Source organism: Glossina fuscipes, unplaced genomic scaffold (genome assembly GCF_014805625.2).
Source record: "Glossina fuscipes isolate IAEA_lab_2018 unplaced genomic scaffold, Yale_Gfus_2 0, whole genome shotgun sequence".
Lineage (NCBI taxonomy): Eukaryota > Metazoa > Arthropoda > Insecta > Diptera > Glossinidae > Glossina > Glossina fuscipes.
Window position 1 is genome coordinate 24,488,577 of NW_023998414.1, and position 21,299 is coordinate 24,509,875.

The 21,299-nt window shown below is 32.8% G+C and overlaps 1 protein-coding gene across 2 annotated transcripts in view; it reads right to left on the bottom strand.

Annotated features, from left to right (window-relative positions):
- LOC119635639 (peripheral plasma membrane protein CASK) overlaps nucleotides 1-21,299 on the bottom strand; it is a 93,028-nt gene that overhangs the window by 57,171 nt on the left and 14,558 nt on the right. For both annotated transcript variants that reach the window (XM_038030536.1, XM_038030545.1), the window contains 3 exons: nucleotides 15,481-15,611; nucleotides 8,720-10,066; nucleotides 8,321-8,598 (listed from right to left, as the gene is read on the bottom strand). In XM_038030536.1, the coding sequence (XP_037886464.1) occupies nucleotides 8,321-8,598; nucleotides 8,720-10,066; nucleotides 15,481-15,611 (1,756 nt within the window). Of the gene's footprint in view, nucleotides 1-8,320; nucleotides 8,599-8,719; nucleotides 10,067-15,480; nucleotides 15,612-21,299 lie in introns of those variants that run through there.

Sequence of the window (21,299 nt, forward strand, 5' to 3'; positions counted from 1 at the left end):
TAAATTTTCGCTTTAGTGCAACCAGGGGACGCGTGATCGAAGTGACCTAGAATTATATCTAGAATTTTTATTTGAATATTTCTCTATGTAAGACTTAACATTACAGTGCCCAGTGAATGTTGCACCAACCCATCTGTGCCAATTCCCTCAACATGCGATTCCCTTGAGATGCCACAATGACAACGTGATCCGAGACAATCGTTATGTCAAACCACCTACGATTTTTTTGTTGCGGAAGAATTATCCTTCCAGGCATTTCGCGAATTCACATTTACAACCACAGCACCAGCGGAACTTTCCGATGCTGCGCGCTTCTGCATATAAAGTTCGAACATTAACCTCTACAGGACTTCATGATAATCATAGCACCACACTATCTCTAATCGGATTATTACCATCAATTTTGCATTGAATGGAAAAAAAAAAACCTCGGCACAGCAGACGCTACGCTGCGTGAGTTAATGTCCAGCCCTCATTCCGCTATTCCGCAGATTTCCTTAGCAGTGCGACCGCAACGGATGGGGACGATGCATTCCGGCAGACACCTTCTCGACTTTCCTATACGCTTTTTCATATGTTTTTTCAGCTTGCGAGCAAACTGTGTAAAATGTACGGGTTCATTTTAGCCCTACGCTTGAGTATTGTCTGTCATTGTAAGCTTCGCTTTGTTACCCTCTGTAGAGACTGTAGAGGTTAAAAGTTATCACGATTCAAGCTAGACCTACGATACCGTAAATGTTCGTTGATGGCAAACAGGGCATGATTATGAGTCAAGAGAATAAACGCACACATGAAACGGTATAACCAGCCCAAACCTGTGGAGACATTCAATTGCCAGCTTTGATGCAGCCTTGTCTTAAGGATTAAGGTTTCAAAAACTTACTGGTAGAGATAGCTTCATCCCTGCAAATATTAGTGAGATCTTTCTTTAATGCTTATAGTAATAAATCCCCTTCAGATCTATGTCCCCGATCTCGTTTACTTCAGAAAAGATACTTTCCCTCGACAGACAGTTGTAAAGACACGAAACAGGGTTCATAACATGCTTATAGACGGCATAAGCAATAAAAAAAAATATATTAATAAAACGCTTAAATTAATTTCATTATTTATATAAATATATATAAATATAGAAATCTTTAAGGGAATTAGAAGACAATGATGTAGTAGAAAATGTAATGAATTTATACGTTTTGCTAAAATCGTTTTTATAAAAAACGATACGCAGTCAACTTTGATTACGCATATATATATATATATATGTGTGTATGTCTCGCCTGTCTTTCTGTACTTTCATATGCACACTGATCTCTGCGTATGTAATACACAAAAAAATGTGAAAAAAAAAATAAAAAAAAATTCAATTATGGTGTGGCGCGCATAAGTAGCATTCACATTACACAACATAACTGAAACGCGTCTTGCCTTAATAATGATTAAACGTTATTTCTTTCAACATTATGGTATTTTTTCTCCTATATTGTACATACCCACATAGAGACCTACAAAGTGTCTAAATATTATTTTTTTCTTTTTTTATTTTATTCAATATTTTTTCTTTGCTTTTTCTTTACGAAAAACCTCAAATAGTTGAGGTAGGTTCATCATTATAATGTACAATATACTGCGTTGACTATGGTAACACACGTACTAAAACTCATACACCATAAATGGAGTTATATTCGATTAGACATATTGTTTATTTTAAAGTCAAGTCAAGTCAAGTCAAGTCAAGTCAAGTCAAGTTTTTGGGATTAATGAAATACCGAAAACCGACATGGGGAATCGTTTTAGATATGTCTGACTATCTGCCCGTCTATTGACATTTTCAAAGTTGACCCTGTTACTATACACACTTAAATGCATTACGTTGCCAATTGTCTACATTCCAGGCTAAAGGCTGAAAAACGATTTCGGTATGAAAAATTATGAAAGAAATTCGACTACATTTGCTTACTTTCCTTCCCTGATCTGAACTAAAATGCTTGTTAATCTCCTCTAGTAGAGAGAGAACTGATATTCACATAGAATTACAAAACATATTATGTATCTTTCCTTACTTGCAGACCAGTTACACTAGACGATACTCTTGCCTTTAAATTGAATTATTTAGCCAAGAATACTGCAATGACTTCAGCCAATAAATATAATAAATTTTTTTTTGCGGGAATTTTCGCTTACCACGTAGATACAATTGAGTAAGGAAGACTATAACTATTGTACGCGAAAAGGGCGGTGATAAGTCAAATTTATTGCCGTTAACAGTTTATGAAATGTTTTTTTTTTGCAACTTCGACATGAGTTTATATAATATTAAAAAATACCTTATCATCTCTTACAGTCGGCAAAAAGTTTTAATTATTGAAAATGGATTACAAATGGATAACAGTAAGCAAAAAAAAAAAAAAAAAAAAAAAAATTAAAATTTATAAGAGAGATAAGGTAGGTATCCAAAATTCGTCCTATTGCTAATATAAAGTGTCTCGCTTCTTTTTTGTTTTTTTTTTGTTTTTTTTGTTTTATATATTTCACTAATAAACAAAGAAAAATGTTGAAGAAAAGAAAGAAAAAATAAATTTTATTAAAATATTACATGTAAATATTTCTCAGGCATAAAAATAAATTCTAGGAAATTGTCGATTTTTATCTACGGTATAGTGTATGAGTCTATATATATATCTATATATATATAATAACAAAATAATAAAGAAGAAATATTGACCTCGGTTTAAATGAAAGAAAAGGAAATGGTTAGACAACCACAATAATTTTTTTTAATTTGCGGAAATTAAATATGAGTAAAGTTGCAAATTTTTATAAATTTTCAAGCATTGATAAGAAGAGAAGGCGACGTCATATAAATTAAATGCAGCACATAATTGACATTATCGTAAGCCTCGAGATAAGTCTACGATATTCACCGATTAATGCGTTAATGCAAATTTATCTCACGAATGCGCTAACGAACGTCTTCACTTTTTTGCCATACTTCGCGGCAATTGCTTTCTGTAGACACACGGGATATGCAATGTATCGCCATACGTCAGATAGGCAACAGTTCGTAGATTTAAAAAAAAAAAAAAAAAAAACAATGAAAAGCATTACAATGGACCATCGCCCGTCATTAAATATCCTGCACCATTTCGCTGAATACTGAAAATTGATCCGAAACTTTATCGAAATATTTCGAGAATTGTGACTTGTAGGTTAAACACATTTTTTACATGGATAGACATCCGATAGAGGGACATGCAGGCAGTCAGGCAAACTCAGGATCATATTCTGAATCGATCGGTATAATAAAATTTGAGCTGACTCTATCTTAAGCCCGTCTGCTTGTTACAGAACGTGTTCGCACAAACTTATTACACGCTATATCACAAGTTATGTAGGGTATAAAAATTCAGGACGCAATGAGACGCCCGCATAAAGTTAAATAATGTATAGCCCATGCTTTCGTCTTAGGCCTAAAAATGCGAATTAGATAATTAAGATTCTTTGGATCTCACCTTATATATGTTGTAAGATCATTTTTGGGCGTTTTCGCTCATCATTCAGCTAAGAATGACTTCTGAGTTCTGTCGCGTGTGAAGGTCGTTTCACTTAATTCTTGAATCCTAGATGTTCTCCAATTTTTAACTCAGATAATTAATTAATAAATTCATTATTTAATAATCATTCATTAATTGTAGCCCTTTCGCTTAACCGGGCCATTAGCACAAGTTAAAATCGAATAATTTCCAAATTTTATTAATACCTGCACGTCTTACTACGATGAGAAAACCTAACTTCAAAAAATGCAAAAAAAAAAAAAAAAAAATTGAGTTGCATTTTCGAGACGTTTATAAGAAAATTTATTTTTAATTTTTATATTTACATTTTACATATAGATTTTATGCATCGTCTTATTCCCTTATACATTTATATTTCTTAAGTTAAGTTATTATCTGCATATTTGTAAAATCGCTTCCTGACACTGTCGGGCGCCGTTTAACTTTAGTTGATTGACAACGGTAGCCAGGAAGATAATGACTAACGTCTATCATATAGATAAGCAGAGAGGCTAGTAAGCCTCGCCGCTCGTAAAGGTCTTTCATAAATCTTCTGCCTTTCAATTTTAAAAGAATTTTTGCAACAAATCAGGGCAACATAATCAATTATTAATAAAAAAAAAATAAATAAATAAAAAAAAAATTATAGTAAAAGAAAAACATTTCTGAAATTTTGAAGTACATAACAGATGGAAACGAATTCAATATAATAATTTAAAAGCTGACATGTTCCAAAGGAAAGAACTAAACAAAAAAAAAAAAAAAAAAAAAAATATAGAAAGCATTGGTGACAATAGAAATACAATTTAAAAAATTTTCAATCTTGTTACTATGCACTCTCAACTTTACTGCCCAGTAACCATTAAGCTAAAGCAAAAAAGAAAAACGGAATGTCAGTTATGCAACTGCTTTATAGCCATACGCTGTCAATCTGCAGCACTCAACAAAAAAAAAAAAAAAAAAAAAAAAAAAAAAAAACATTGAATGCTTTATATCAAACCAATAAATAGAAATCGCATTATGGAAGCACACGCGCAAGCACAAACGAACCAAAAAACGAATGAAAATAGAGAAAGATTTCTCGTTGCCAATAAACAGAGCAGCGAAAAGGTTCACAATATGTCTCAGAAGAATACAACACAACCGAGTGAAATTGCTGGATGAAAACGCATAAAAAAAAAAAGTAAATAAATATATAAATAAATAATAAAAAAAAAGAAAAGAAAAGGACTATAAAGATAATGACTCTGGCTTTGCCTTTTATTGCGTGCCAGTGTCACTTAATTTGCGTCTTGTTCAACTACTGTTTCCCATACATTTCTTTATTCTAACGCTCTATCGTCGCTCTTCGTCTCATCGCTATTCCATTAATTAAATTTGTCGTATAAAAGAAACTGCGTCATTATCTATTTTAATGATCCCGAGGTTTAGAAAATAAATGATTGGCAATAATGCAGAATTAGTTGCCGAATAAATTTTTAATGTCTACACAACAACAATAATAGTCAATAATAAAACTATAAAGTCATTCAGAAAAAAAAAAAATTCCTCCTAATACAAAATTTAGATCAAGTTAGACTTTAGTTCATTTTAAAATTAAAACTACTTTGCCCAATAACAGGTATCTTATGTTGTGCTATATTTGCTTGCTATTATTGTAAGGGGATTTGAAAAAAGTTTTCAAAATCGGTCGACCGATGTTCCTTAAAGAAGTTTATATTGAATTTTCTTTATTGCTGGCTAGAAAATTCATCGTTTCTATGCCTTGACCGCTTGACCATAAAAACCCTTTTGTAATCTGAACCGATACGGATGAGGAAAGTCATACGAGCAAGATTACATTGTTCTGTTAAGGCCTTTCATACTAACTGCAATGGGGTCTTCAACAGCCTTCTGTAATATTATACTCAAAAGTTGTATCGATCAAGTTTCCACGAACATGTTAGACGAAGGTCAGACGAAGAACTCGATTTTCTTGCGGCAAAGTAAAAATCATGCTTAGAGGTTTCAATACCCGCTTGGCGAAGATAATGTGCCCACCATTCTTGCAGCTATCGCGCTTCGGCCTAACGTAGTCTGCGTCCAGCTAATGTATTAATATTTGCTATTAAACTATGAAGAGAATTATATTTGAATTATTTGCGTATGCTGATGACAGAACGCAAAAAACACACCAGAAGCAACAAATGATAACAGAAGGATTCGTTGTACTTGAAATCGGTTAAGTTCGCTTGCATCAAACAAATAAATGAAAGTGAGTCAATTTTATGAATAAACGCTACAGGTGATGGCCAGCTTGTAATCACAACAATAGTTTGTGTTTATTATGATTGAAGCTACGTATCCTTTCTATAGCGGGAAGCAGGACATCAAATCGAATGAGTTCGCCAAAGAAAAGTAAAAGAAACATAAGCAGATAGGAATAAAAATTGAATCACAAAAAAAGTTTGCTTGCACCGCTGAGAGAATAGTAAAAAAAATAACTTTATTGCTGACAAGAACCGCCATAATTTTGAAATAAGGGAGGAAATATATCGCTCAAAATTATTGGAAAATTTTCACAAGCAAATCTTGAAGTTTGTCAGCATAATGACCAAATGTGTAATTTGGTGCAAAATAGACCAAATTTCAAGTCTACTTAAAAATTTGAAGTGACAAAGTTGTAGAAATTAAAGTTAAGATTTTCTTAACTTTAACTCAATATCTTCGTAATTAATCGTAAGCTATCCGAAATCCCTGCTTTATATCATTGATTCTAGGAAGTTTTCTTCACCCCTTTTTTTTCGTGCATCAAAAGTTTCATTTTCCAAAAAATGATAAAATTCATATTAAAAATTTATTTATCCTCGTTCTACACACCATTTTAGTAATTCATTTATTATTTACACACGAATACCTGTGCGTGGGTGATGCATGAAAATTCTTTAACATAACATACAATTTTTCTACTAATCTCTCTCTCTCTCTCTCTCTCTCTCTCTCTCTCTCTCTCTCTCTCTCTCTCTCTCTCCCGCCCTGCACAGGCAGGGAAATTCCGACACCAGTTAAGTACAATTTTAAACTACAACAATCTATTGAGTCTGTATAAAGGTGAAAAGAAAAAAAAAAGAAAAAATACAAAAAAAATACAAAATTTCGAATTTGTTCAAAATAGTTTCCTATGCACACACATACTCCCTACGATGCTGCTGATTATGTAAGGGGAAGTCGAGGAATAATATGTGCACATGTACACATTTACTAAATGATGCATAAAATTTCAGTTACTTCCGAACAAAAACAAAAAAAAAATTGTTCGAACGATTAGAATCGGTTAGAAACATACAAAATTTTGTAAAGGAAAAATATATTTAAAAAATAAAAAAAAAGGGGAAAAAAATTTATTAAAAACAAAAAAAAAAAATTTATTACCAAAGGTAAAAGAATTTATTAGAAAATAATTTTTCAAAAATTTTCAAAAGGTTTTCTCTTTTCTAAAACTATTTTATACCACTCTCGTTTCTCTCTTCATGCGAAAGCCCAAAACTATGCTATACACTTTTTGATTTCAGCACTTATTGCACAGTTTACAGTAGTTAAGTATATAAAAAATGTTGTTGAAAACCACAAGTAATACATTATTAGATAAAACAAATTTCATGCACACATAAAGTGGCCCTAAGATATATTTAAATATATTGCCGTTGAAGCGAAAAGGAAATAATATGAATATAGGAATATAAGGCTCAGTATGCTGAAGTCAGTCAGTCAGCTATATGACTTGACGAAATGCGCAATCAGCAAGTAAACCCAGTAGGGGATAATTGCAAGCGAAATGCACCCTACAATGGCTAAAAAAATTGATTACACTTTATTTGCCTTTATATCATTGACTCCATGATATTATAACCAATTCAACCAATGGCTTACTTACTATTTAAAAAAAAAAAATTTTTATTTTATTTCACCAATCTTATATGTATCGTATGTAAATAAAATATTCGCTATGCAAAAGGCGAGCACATATCCACATTCATTGTAAAGTACATGAAAATATAATATTTATAGTATATGATCGTTCGTTCATTGATCGAAAATAGTATACCGAATTTCTTATTTCAGATATAGAACTCGGAGCAGTCTTACTAACTAATAGAATTCGGAATTTATTTAGCCAATTATCTGAGATAATTTGAGAATATTTAAAAACTAAGATACTGACAGAAAACTTAATCTGATATATGTGATTAGTTGGAAGGCGTTAGATTTATTAGTTCTAAAGAAAAGAAAGCTGCTGCTTACAGTAGATATTGTTGCAAACTTTATTATGAGTGTCTGTCAATGTGAAAATGTTTTGCATGGAGGAGCGATAAACGCAAAGTAAACAAAACCTTTTGCAATTTTTATATACCATCTATGTACGCTTAAGGTAATGAGGTGTATGCAAATTACAGGTGGAAATGGATGAAAGTTTTTCACTTTTGATTTCACGCATTACATGCGCTTTCATTCCGACAATTTAAAAATATTATGTAGACTGTAAGGCGCAATTTTTATGATTTGTTTTCATTGCATCCACAGTATGAGTCAGTTTTCTCTCAACATTTTTATGGAAACTTTTCTTTTCAACTTTTAATCTAAAAATTGCATATGGGAATTATTTAAGAAAACTTTTAATTAATTTTTTTTGAAAAAAGAGATAGATTTTTTTTCGCAAATTTTTAAGTAATTTTTATTTTATTCATTTTTATTTAAAAAAAATTTTTATTAATAAATTTTTTCACTCTTACCTGATTTCTTGCCTCAACGTTTGATCGCCTAACAATAATTCTGTTCTGCCTTTTGATATGCTACTGTTTGGACTATAATTTAATTGTTTATTATCGTAGAGATGTTGCTGCTGTTGTTGTTGTTGCTGTTGCTGTTGCTGTTGTCGCTGCTGCTGATATTGATTCACTTGTTGATTTGATAAACTTGTTAATTGTTTATCATCGTCAATCTCTTCGTCGTCATCACCATCATCGATGATATAGTGATGAGCAGAATCCTCATTGAGTTGATTTAGTAACTAAGTAAAAAAGAAAAAGGAAAATAAAAGAAAAGAAAAGAAAGCAAAAACGAGAAGGAAAGGAGAGCTGATGTAATAAAGAAAGTAAACTGATATGAAATGAAAAATCAAGTCTTCATACCTGTCTTCTCGGTGGATGGTTTGTTATATTTGTTAAGTATAAATCACAATTATTACTAATGTAGGGTAAGGATGATGGTGGCGCTGTAGTGCAAATACCGACAATTGTTGCTGCTGCTGTTGCGGCGATTGTTGAAGATGTTTGCGTGGCAACTCCTAAACTTTTGCTATTACTAAGCTCCGAAACTGATATTTGTTTGTTTGTTGAGTTGACTAAATGATTAACGGGCGCACCGACTGTTGCTGATGACGTTGTGTGTTTACCTAGTGTATTGTTATTATTACCTAATACTGCCGTTGCTAATGCTATTGTTGTTGTTGTTGTTGTTGTTGTTATTGCTGTCGTTTTTGTGATTGCCGGCGCTGACACTGACGCTGTCGCTGTCGCTAATGCTGTTAAATTATTGTTATTATTATTATTATTATTATTATTATTATTAGTATTATTATTATTATTGTAAAGTTCCTGTGGTTGTTGGTTTGCTTTGACAGGCGCCGTCAAATCCACAACATCTTTGGCCAAATGTGGTGATGTCAATGTTTGAGCGTCCACATATTTCACAACATTATGCGACGGTATTTGTAAAGGCGGTGGTATATGTTCGCGGAAATGATGTTTTGGCTGTTGTTGATGTACAGTCGCTGTAGCACTAAACGTATTTACTGTCGCTGCATTATCACTTGTCGCCGTTAGTATAGTTGCTGCCACTGCTGCCGTAGTTGGTGTGGGTATCTCAGCATGCTTATTTTTGTAATTGATAAAATTAATGCTACAATAATTAGCACCTACTGCCGCCAAATCATCGTCGTCGTCCTCCTCGGCCAAAGCTAAATGCTGTAAACTGCTAGCTAATTTAAGTTTATGTTGCGTTGCTGTCGCCGGCACTGTTGCCGCTATAGCAGTTTGACCCGCCAGCAATTGTGTTGTTTGATAAACACTTTTATGATTTGCTATTAGTGAGGTTGTTGCCGTTGTTGTTGTTGTTTGTGTGATTGCTTTCGTTACAGCTGGTTCTCTTGCGATATTGCTGTTGTTCGCATTATTATCGCTAGCAACGGCACTTATCGCCAGACTACCACCAATACCAACAGCACCGGCTGTTGCTGCTACTGTGATTGTTTTCGTTTTACTAACGTTAGTCGTCAAAGCCGCTGCAACTGTTGGTGTTATTGTTGTGGCGCTTATAAGGCCCGAGGTAGCTGTGGATGCTGTCGTTAAAGTTGCGCTATTGCACGCTATCTGATTGCTATTGAACGAGGTCACGTATATTGGTGAGGCTTCGTGCAGAAAACTCAAATCTTGTTTTTGGGTTGTTGTAGTTGACCCACTTTTGCACGATTGTTGCAACTGCAAAAAAAAAAAAAAAAATTAAAAAACATATATACATGTATATATATATATATACAACTCGTATTAAAATCTGACGAATTTTTTATACCTAAATTATTCACGTAAGGTTCTTTCTAAATGAAAGCCCGACAAACTGATATATTAACTCAGATTTCGGTTTCGAATTTTTTTTTTTTTTTTTTTTTTTGAATAGCAAGACTCTCAGCGATATATGCGTAAGCGCGATGATAATTAGGATGGATTATAACTAGGAAAGAGGGCGTAGCGCATGAATATTTACGCGTTAAATATGAGAAAACTTAATGAGTTTACTCAGTACGTTAAACTGTTTGTAATTCTTCATTGAAAGTTCTAAGCGACGAAATTGCGTTGCCTGTTAGCCAATCAAAACCGGCAAAAACTGATGCAATGGAGATGAAAAATAAACGAAAAGGTAACAACAGTCATAATGTTTTTAGAGGGAAGATTTTTCAGGCCTATATGAAACGAGTTACCCAGGAAATCTTAGCAGCGCTGGACTGGAATTTGATTGACTTTACGCTACAATAGCCCCCTTCGGATACATTTGAGATCCAATCGATGACTTATTGTGTGTCTGAGCATCGTTTTGACGTCTTCACAACGACGAATAGCCTTTCGGCACGAAATTGCTAGTTTATCAGCAGCATCAGGAGTATAATCTTCATTTTCCGATGGTCTTACCTTCCGATAATCTTACTATTCTTTTGAAAAAAAAAATAAATAAATAAACAAGGAAAAAAAACTATAATGGAGCATGGCCCACCATTACCAATAGCCTACAACAAATCACTTGCTCCAGTTATTTATATGATGAGTACTCAAAATGAAGTCTTACAGGGGAAGTGCTTTAAAAAAGTGGCACAATCTGAACAATTTTGAATAGTGTTGTCCTTTGGGGCCAAATTACGGCGGTGTACAAAATTTCAATAAAATGCCTCAAGAATGTTGGTTGACCTTTGGATTGAATAAAAGCATAAAAGACGAATAAATAGCCGGATGGACAGACAAGCTAAAAATTAATATCAGAATTGATCGGTATAATAAAAGGTGGAAGGGCCTTCTCAATTCCTTCTAAATATTTTATACGTCCGCACAGACTTACAACAGAGAATTATTCCTCCGCCTACTATATACTGAATATTGTTGTTGTTGTTTGTTCTTTAAAGTTGATCGCGTTTTAAATGAATTATGTTAAGTCTGTCTGTCTATCATTTTTTTTTTTTTTTTTTTTTGCTTTTATATTATCGTGCAATAATGTCGCCAAATATGCTTAAAAGACACAAAAAAAGATGAAGTGTTCCCGTGAAAAGAATAGGAGTTTTGAAAATGAAAATTGAAAACACTCTGCTCTAGTTTACTCTTCAGGATATAAGAGAAATTCCTATTTAATTTATCTTCTTCAGAGTTGAAATGTTTAGCAAATATTTTCATTTAAAAGTTAGCTTTAAAAAAATTTGTTGAATTTTTCTCACAGCCAAACATCACACTGCAACTATGCTGCAAATTTCCCCCATGCGCCCGACAATATCATGACATGTTCCAAACAAAACAAAACTAATGTTGAAACTTTACACTTCTAGCACAACTGAGACATTAAGATATTATCATAAAAACTGAGAAAGAATGTCTTCAGAAAGAATATCTTATAAAACTCATATATATTACAATATACATATATATACATATATATATAAATGTTTTTTTTTGTTTTTTTTTTTTTTTGTTTTTTTTTGTTTTAGCTTTTGCCCAGATTAAAAGTTTAACAGAAAGTTTTGCAAGTAATTATGAAGATGATGAGAAAGAGTTACAAACAAAAAAAAAAAAAAAAAAAGAAAAAAGAATACAATAAACTTTTGGTCTCGGATGAAAACTTTAAAGGAAAAATATGTTGCTTGATTTTATGCTTTCAGTTTCTCTCGTCATTATTAATCATTTCTACTATTAATGAAAAATATTTTTTTTATAGCTTTACCTTCTTTTTTTGCCTTTTCTGTATATATACATACATATATATTTTTTTTTTTGCATTGCGTGGCAGCGTACGTCGTTACATCTTCTTCCTACACTCCCGACGCAATCATTCATTTGCATTTCAAAAATTTGTTTTATTTTTCTCTGTTTGCTTTTTTTTCTTAATTTATTCAAATTTCAAGGTGTGTTACACTAAAAGCTGAAACAAACAGGCAGATAGACAGAACGATGGACTATATTGTGACAATTTGCATGACTCATTACACATAAATGCACTTCGTTATGCTAAATACATGCGCATGTTTGTCAATAACAATATATCACTGCTATTATATATGAATTTCAAAATTATTATTATTATCATGATTATGATTATTAAACTAAACTGAAAAGGATTTCGAAATAAGTAGACGGAGGATATTGTCTCCAGTTCGTTGTCTTTACTTTAGCGAAACAAAAGAAAGAAAGAAAGCAAGACATCAGACATTTGTTGCTAAGTGCAGATGAAACGTTCAATTTAACTATGCTTGTGCAGTGCCGAGTCTATGCATTATGCCGCAGCGAAAGTCGATTTTATTTCAATAGTAAAAAACAAACTCTTTCAAGTAATCGATTGAGTAGCGAGACACACTATTCTCAGAATCAGTTATACGCAAATCGATGCAAATTACAGGCCCTAACAAAATCTTATTCCCATAAATAGTGATTTGCCGATCAAAGTAGGACGTAAAGAATTTTGAAGATCGAAAGCGACGCAATAAAATTGTGAAAACGTTTCCTTTGCTTGGGACATTGCCTCAGCATACGGATTGTTTTAGTTTGTGATTGTACTGAAAATAGTTAGTTCAAGGTGCCCAATGGCCCACGGACTTAGAATATGAAGCTAAATGAATATGTATGCGTGGATTGCTTTCTGCGTTCTGAACTAATCAAAATCTCAATATTTATTGCCCTCGCAATTTTGACGTAATCGTGCAACAATTATTAAACTCTCCAAACACCAGTTCCCTCCCAACAACCAGAGTGAAGAAAAACCGAAAACATGAACAAAAAAGATTCCGTGAACGAAACTGACACCAGATTCATACTAAGCATCATTCGATAGTAATGCAACTGTAAGAAAGAAGAAGACACGGTCCAAATTTAGTATAGAACATTTTTTATGACAAAACTTCAGATTAGAATTCACTACACCATTACTGGTTTAAGGGATATTGAGTTTGGGCAAGTGTATGCAACACCGAGTCTTAAGATCGACCAAATCACTTTTGGCATCGATCAAAGCATATCTGGCCTTGCGTCTGTCTTGAGTCGCAATTTTTTAAACATTTCGATGAAATATGGTGAACCGACATGTTTTTAAATCATTGAGAATGACTCGAGTCGGCCCACTTTTTCGATCACTTCCCATAAAACGGCTTAATTTGTATAGTCGTTATATGAATAAATGCCTTCAGCACAGCAGCGTAGGATATTTAATAGTGGGCTGTGGCCTACCATAATACTTTTCTTACTTTTTCATTCATTTTTGCGATAAGTTCTAACCGAGTAACACATGATACGCAATATGGCTTTCTATACAAATTGCGATGAATTTTGCTTTAGAAGAAGAAGAGAATACCGGTAAAATCAGGAAACTTCTGGCAAATAATCATCATATGTAACTTAAAAGTGCCGAGCTATAGTGCCAGCAATGTCTTTTAATATCCTGCCTTTCATAATATCCTGATTGATATTTTTCCCAGTATGAAAAATGCGTAAACGAAAGTCCAATGAAATCTACTTTGAAGAACAGATGAATAAAATCTTTTGAATATTTTTTACATTCTATACGTAGCTCAAACGAATGTAGAATATGCAAGAATAAGTTGCGCATCTTTAATGCGTTTTGCTTCTTTATATCAGAAAATGTACGCCATAGGCGAAGGACTGAGTCGAAAGTAGTTTACGAAATTGCCTTACAAGGATTTTAATTTACTAAATACTTTTTATCGCTGCAGTGATTGGGCGCAATCTAAACTTTAGTCACTCAACTGATAACAGGCATGGCATTTGTTAACTGAATGAATCGAGTCGGGTAGGGAAAAGCTCGCCACTAAGAACTCAATGGTCGCGAGTTTGCAGGCAGCCTTTAAATCCATCCAAAATATATATCAACAATAAATAAATAAATAAAGAATTAATGCATAGTTGCAATGGCGCGGATAATCCATGTGAAGCGTGGATTCATTTCAACCCTAATCGCTTGTATAAGAATAACCGATGAATGGATTTAAGATTTGATTTGTTTTGTGAAGTCTTCCGCTGTCAAAGAAACTAAGCCCTATAAAGTCCAGATCAAGCCGAAAATATATATATTATAGCGCACCCTATATATATATTGAGTTAATTTCGCGAAATTTCTTACAAACTGCTTATCTGCGATTGCAATAATTGTTCTGCCACGCCTATTCATTATAAGCAATGTATGCAAGATTTTCCAATTTGTATACTTACATTAAACGATAATCATTCAAGCATTCTGAGTAGAATTTTTTTTTAACTTTTTTACATATAAAGTTTTGGTTTTAATTTTTCTAGTTAAACGACTTAAAAGTTGTTTGAAGCGAAATTTACTTAATAGAGAAGTAAAAAAGAAAAAGGCAGAAAGTTAAAAAAAAGTTAGTCGGGCGAAAGAAAGTTTTCATTTTCTAAAGACGAAGAAGAAGAAGATGAAGAAGAAGAAGGAGAAGATTTCCATCCAAAATAATTCATTGCAAACATCAATGAATGAATGAAAATATTCGAAATGATTATGAAACGTGTTCGTCCGCAAATTAAAATTCAACTTATTTGAGAAAGAAGCGCGCTTTTCACATTTTTAGTTAAAGATTTAAATCGAACTTAGAATTTAATTTTTAAAAGACAAAAAACAAAAAAAAAAAAACTCTATATAAATAAACAAATTTGTTAATTAAACGAGATACACGAAGTATAAGTAAAAGTTTGGAATAAAACAACAAGAACAACAACAACAACAACAACAGAAAGCAGCGATGTTGCTTGCTGTAATAGCTACTACTACTATATAAAAAATATAAAGCTAAGCTAAGTTAAGCGAAACTAACTTCAATGCTTGCTTATGTTTATGTTTTTGTTTCGATTTTGCATATAAAACAATTTAATTGTTGTTGAATTTTAATATGGTTTGCTCGGCCAGAGTGAAAGTTTAAGATAGCAACAACAATAATAACATATGCTAAACAACATAATATACTGCAAATCACTCCAAATATATGATTGTATAACTTTCCATTTCATTTATTTTCGTTTAATTTATTTTCTATTTAATTATTTATTTATTTACTTATTTATTTATTTATTTAATTATTTATTCATTTATTTTGTTTATATTTTTTGATTACCCTTCGAAAACTTACCTTTTTCGATAGTTGCGTAATATCTACAGGTGTGACACGATTTAAGGCAGCCAAGCGTTGTAAACGTTCTCTGGCATGTTCTTCAACGGCTATGACAAAAGCGTCCTGCACCGAGTTACCAATATCCCAAGCTGTAATAATTAAATTAAAAAAAAAAAAAAATGAAAATCCAAAATTAAATAAAGAAAGAAAAAATTCACATTCACGAAATGCTTAGGACAATTCAACCATTATTCATGCTGCATAAAGATTTTAAAGTTCAAAATTAGAAAAAAAAAAAAAAAATAAATAAATAAATAAATAAACCAACCAACGTTATTCCCGTCATTCAACGTGAACGATGATGTACGTGTATCAAGTATGGCATTAACGGGACTTTCAAAACAACAAATTCCTTTACGACCCTATGGATTTAAGAACTAATCTTGGATACCCATCGATTTTCTTTGTTTCAAACGACCAATCAACCAGGGGATGTCACCTACTCGTGTAAAGCGTGGCCGGCCAGAAAGAAGAAAAGGACACAAGTCGCGATTCTTACGTATTCGGCCATTCTTGCGCTATAATGATTTTATTTTTTTTATTTATTTATTTTTTTTTATGTTATATAGAATAACGCCGTTTCATTATAATGCATAAACTATGAAGAGACTGATCTTTAATTGTGCAATTTTGCTAATTTACATAAGCAAATTGCGATACAAGCGAGTTCGGTCTTAACATTTTATGCTATAACGGATTGATTATCTGATTGATTTCAATGTTACTGTCACAAGCGTCATAAACACGTTATCATCGTACATCATTTTTGTTCTCAACCAAACATATACACGTTTAAGGTGGGGAAAGAAGATAGTTTCTAATTCAAAAATTCTCGATATTTTCCACTTTACATTTACATGCTTATGCACTCGTTTTTACCTATATAATTATTAATTTAATCCAAAAGTAATTTGCAATAGGATAATAGGTTACGAATGCCGTTATAAAGTAAAAAGACGATAACGAGTACATGACTACTCCTATAATGAATTTTTCAAGTAAAGCGATCCGGGCCCAATAGTTTCCAATAGAACAGACGGACAGACAAGCTTAAATCAATGCAAAAAGTTATTCTGAATCGAGCGCTATAATAAAAGATAAAGGGTCTCTCTCAAGACCTTCTGGTTGTTTCATACAACCGCACAACTTTGATATACCACAACCTGTACCACAAGTGGTACACTGTGTGTACCACTGTGGTGGGGAAAGAAAAAGCAAAAGCAAAGAAAGCCAAATCGCAACAAAGGAATAGCAAGGAAAGGAAAGGAATAGAAAAGGAAAGAAAAAAAATACAGAAATAATAGAAGAGGCTTTCAATTTTACAGACAGTACATAAGCGAAGCATTTAAGAATTCCGATATTAACGAAACATTCCTATTGAGAGTCCGATTACAACATTCACAAAGCAAACCATTGAACACGAAAACGCTTTGCTTCTGAATCCAAGAAAATAACTACATTGCTATTAACGTATCACGTATGCGATGACTTATCACATATACGTCGTAGTTTATTCAACATATTTTGCTTATACTAACACATTGATATATGTACGCACACATTATGCATATATACACAAGAATACACATTCAATAGCATATCTGTAGTTAGAACAACAAGCATATACAGTTGACTGCGTATATGGAAGTTAAGAGGAAAAACTATTGAGAGATTCGTTTCGATTAGATTTTTACAGGTTTGGTATCACATATCGGAGGACACTATTTAGATAATTGCAAATTATTTTATATTTCATCAATTGTATCCAAAGTTATACTAATGTGGAAAACTGTGAAGACTCTTCCGAATCTCAAACATTTATAAATGCAATAGCATGTCGGTAGTTTATTCGCTTGCATTCCGGAAATTTTGATATCAAAAATTCGTATTGCTGTAGTCAAGCGGTCATTAAAATAATTGATGAAATCGTATAAAATATCGGAAAAGAGTGACAGAGTAGCAGACATAGCATTGCTAACTAAGTAAATATTGATTAGAAAAAAATTTTAAACCGTCTTGGTAAGGCTGGAGCCGCATAAATTACCGATGACTGAAACTATGAAAAAGGTGGGCTTCCATGGGGGAAGTGCTGCTAAAAAATGCTGAAAATGTCTTCGCTTCACTTTAAAGCCGATCTAAAGTAATGTATGTGTGTGTGTGTGTGTGTGTGTGTGTGTGTGTGTTTGCGTGCAAATTATAAAATTCAAAAATCCGATCAAGTTGTTTAGTCCAAACTATTCTATTAGCGATTAACCTGAAGCGATTAAACAAAAAAAATTTCATTCAGTAAAGGTGAACAAAAAAGGCGACTTCTTCCACGTTGCCATCATGTTGGATCACAAATATTTTTGGTAATCAGACAATATTTGAGGAGACCTGGATGGAAAGCTTTGTTCCGCATCTACCGTATATTGCCCTGCTCGGCTACCATAAACAAACATAGATTTCAAACGAGCTCTATGGATATCAATTTCTTCAGTTTTCCACCCAGTGATGGCATAATGATAGTACTTGGAAAATAGCAAAAAAAAGTCATCTGTGTACTCAATTAAAATTTATTTTGAATAAAACAAGAATTTGGTAAAAAAAAAAAAAAAAAAGAATGCGAAATAAACGCCTCTCGGTACTTTTTCCCCACAGATGATGCAGAATGCAGCTAAAAGCAGTTTTAGAGCACGAAAAAAGGCAAATTGATAATATATATATATATATATATATATATAGAAATGTTATCATCGTACATACAAATATTCATAAATGAACAAACTTCTTCAAAAAAAAAAAAAAAAAATATGGAAAGAAAAAGAGAAGAAGAGCAACATTATATTAATAATAATGTTGAAGACACAGGTTGTTTTCGTTTGCCTCCCATCCTCTGCTCTTTTCACATTTTCCGCTTATCAAAGTTTTTCTTTTTTACATTTCTTATAAATATTTGTTTGTAACGTTAATAAAAATATTGTTATGATCTTCTGTTAAATAAAGCAAAAAAAAAGAAAGCAAAAAAAACGAAAAGCGAAATTTTCCTAACCAACGTATAATTTGTTAAACGTGTTTATTATGCTAAAGAAAATAGTTTATGATTAATTAAACAACTTTTCGTGACTGCAAAGGAAAATATTCTGTTAGCTTTTTTCTAACCACTAACCAAGGTGGTATAAAAGACTTCATTTAAATTCCAACACACTGACAAGGCAGCCTTCGCAGACCGTTCACAATGATCTACTACTCATATACAAATGCTTAAAAGTTGCAATCTAATCGACATTTACAGGCAGATTCAGGTCTTTTTGTTCTCAATTTATTTATTTTTTTTTTTTTTTTTTCTTAGATTATGTCGTGACATTCGCTCCAGTTTTTCTTGGCTTTTCAACTGCATTATAATTATGTGCTGCATATTTTCCATATTTCCTTATAAAATATTAATAAACATCGAGTTGATAGAAGATAACAATTTTCACGGTAAAGTCATGCTTTGATTGAAGTCTCTTCCTTAATAAGTCAACAAGTCGGAATCTTATAAGAATGCCATTATATTTACTGATATACTGTTACTGTGACGCGTAATGTAACTGATAACGATAATTGGTCAGGCTGTCACAAATGAGTCATCTTGAGAACGTACAACATAACACCAGCCAGTACCAGTCAGAGTTACATAGTCATTGAAGTTACACAGCTTTGGAGAGAACAAATCAATAAAGCTGTATGAATGGCTTTAAGAGATGCATAGTTTAGGTACCCATACATCATTCTATAGTGCACAATAGCACGATAATCGAAGATAACCATTAAAATTCTTTTGATTTTTAAGTGAATTTACTATCGTTTTTTTTTTTTCGATATTGGGTCGGTTGATCGGTTTTTTCCGGTTCGTAGACGTAGGCCCAAGTCTTATCTGCCGTAATAGTACGTTTTATGGCCGAGTAATAGTCAGAAATTATCTTCTCGTAAACATTTTAAAAATCGGGGATAATTCTTTTTGCTTCGTATCAAATCGAACCCAGCTGAGACCCTACTGGCGTTTAGGATGTGAACCTTGACATAGATATCTAACGCAGTTCTATCAATTTTGAAAAACGATATTTCCGATACTCGATATACTTGCGCAATTTATCTTGAAAATTGGTCTTACTTTTCGGTCATAGTATTATGTGTGAAAATAAAATCTATAGATAAATATTAAAAGAAAAATTTATTAATTCTGGCGAATTTAATTGCCAATGAAAATAGTAGCGAACAATTTGGAAAAAATCCTCTACGTCACTTAAGATAAGCCCGTAATGCTATGCATGTTTGTGAAACAACTCATTGCGTTTATAGTTGAGATGCTTTATCAAAAGTAACGAGACGCAAATCATTTGCCCGTTCCCGGTCTGGAAATTTTCAATAGACATGCCAAGCTCTTGTCGCGTACAGTTGTTAAAAATTAAGAAAGATCGCTGCTCTTCACCATATGACAGCATAAGACATGAAGCACTGTCCGGTTTATAGTTCTCGATATTGAGTAATCTCGATAGCTATCAATTATAGTCTCACTATAACGAATAAAGTATTTGCAGATATCGTAAAAATTTGCATTTTGTTTTTACCATTGAATGAAAAATCTTTCGATCATAAAATCATTATCAAGTAACATACATATTCAAATTATGATCGAGTTTATTCGACATCCGGGGCCATAAACCAACATACCTGAATACAAAAAGAAACTCAATATTTGGACATGAGTTCATCTGCAATGCTGCAATGCTGCACTGCTGCAACGAAATGAAATTGAGCCGCATATGGCAATATTTTGTGAAAAAAATCGTCGAAAGGGATTAGGCTCGTCTATGCAGCGTATGCGACAGAGTCCGAATAGATATCACATAAGTTAATAGATTGATTTCATGCCATGTTATTGAAAGCTAATATGATTAGCGCGCTCAATTGAGTTATGCATCAAGAATTCAATAAGTGGGCAGTCTTTCACAACGTCAATGCTAGACTACACACTTTTTAAAACTTTGCTGGGTAAGTTTTAATACGCGCAGCGTATAGCCTGGGCCCTAACACGTCGACCACTCTTCGCTTCTACCTTTGCAGAACTCTCTTAGTGTTGTCGACGTGGCGTAGATAAGATGCCTATGCAAATCACATAATTCCCTTTTTCTCCCAGAAATTTCACAAGTTCTAAAACGATGCCATATATTTATATTCGATCGAGCAGAGGTAACTCAAAACCTTCATTAATATATATATCGCTCCAAAATTGTTTTCACTGCATTGCTAATATAATGGTTTAATCAATTTCAATTAATTCTCCCACTTGTTCGTCATAATATTGAATTACATTACATAAATATAACGATTCAAGGCAATCGTAAAAGTGTTACTTGTAACGTTCCCTTACTTGCATTTATTCTCGTTCGTATAGATTAGAGTTTCTCTGAATAAAATAATGAATGCACATATGTTGTTGTTGTGTATTTTTCATAATATCACAAATTCGGAGTCACAATTTCGCTTACGCTATACGCAACGCCGATTCCCATTGAAACAATTATATTCAAGATTAGTTTTTAAGTCGAAAAACTTAATTTGATTTACGGCCAATTTTCGGTACTAATGTTACTCTGAAACAGATTTTTGCTAATTGTAGCAGTGTGTATGCTAAATGCTTAGCCATTTTGCATTTTTTCATGGGTTATATTACACCAGAAGAAACAGTTGTACAACGACTAAATGAGTTTATGTGGTCGCTTAGTTCGGATCGTAAGCGGTTTGTTTCAGCG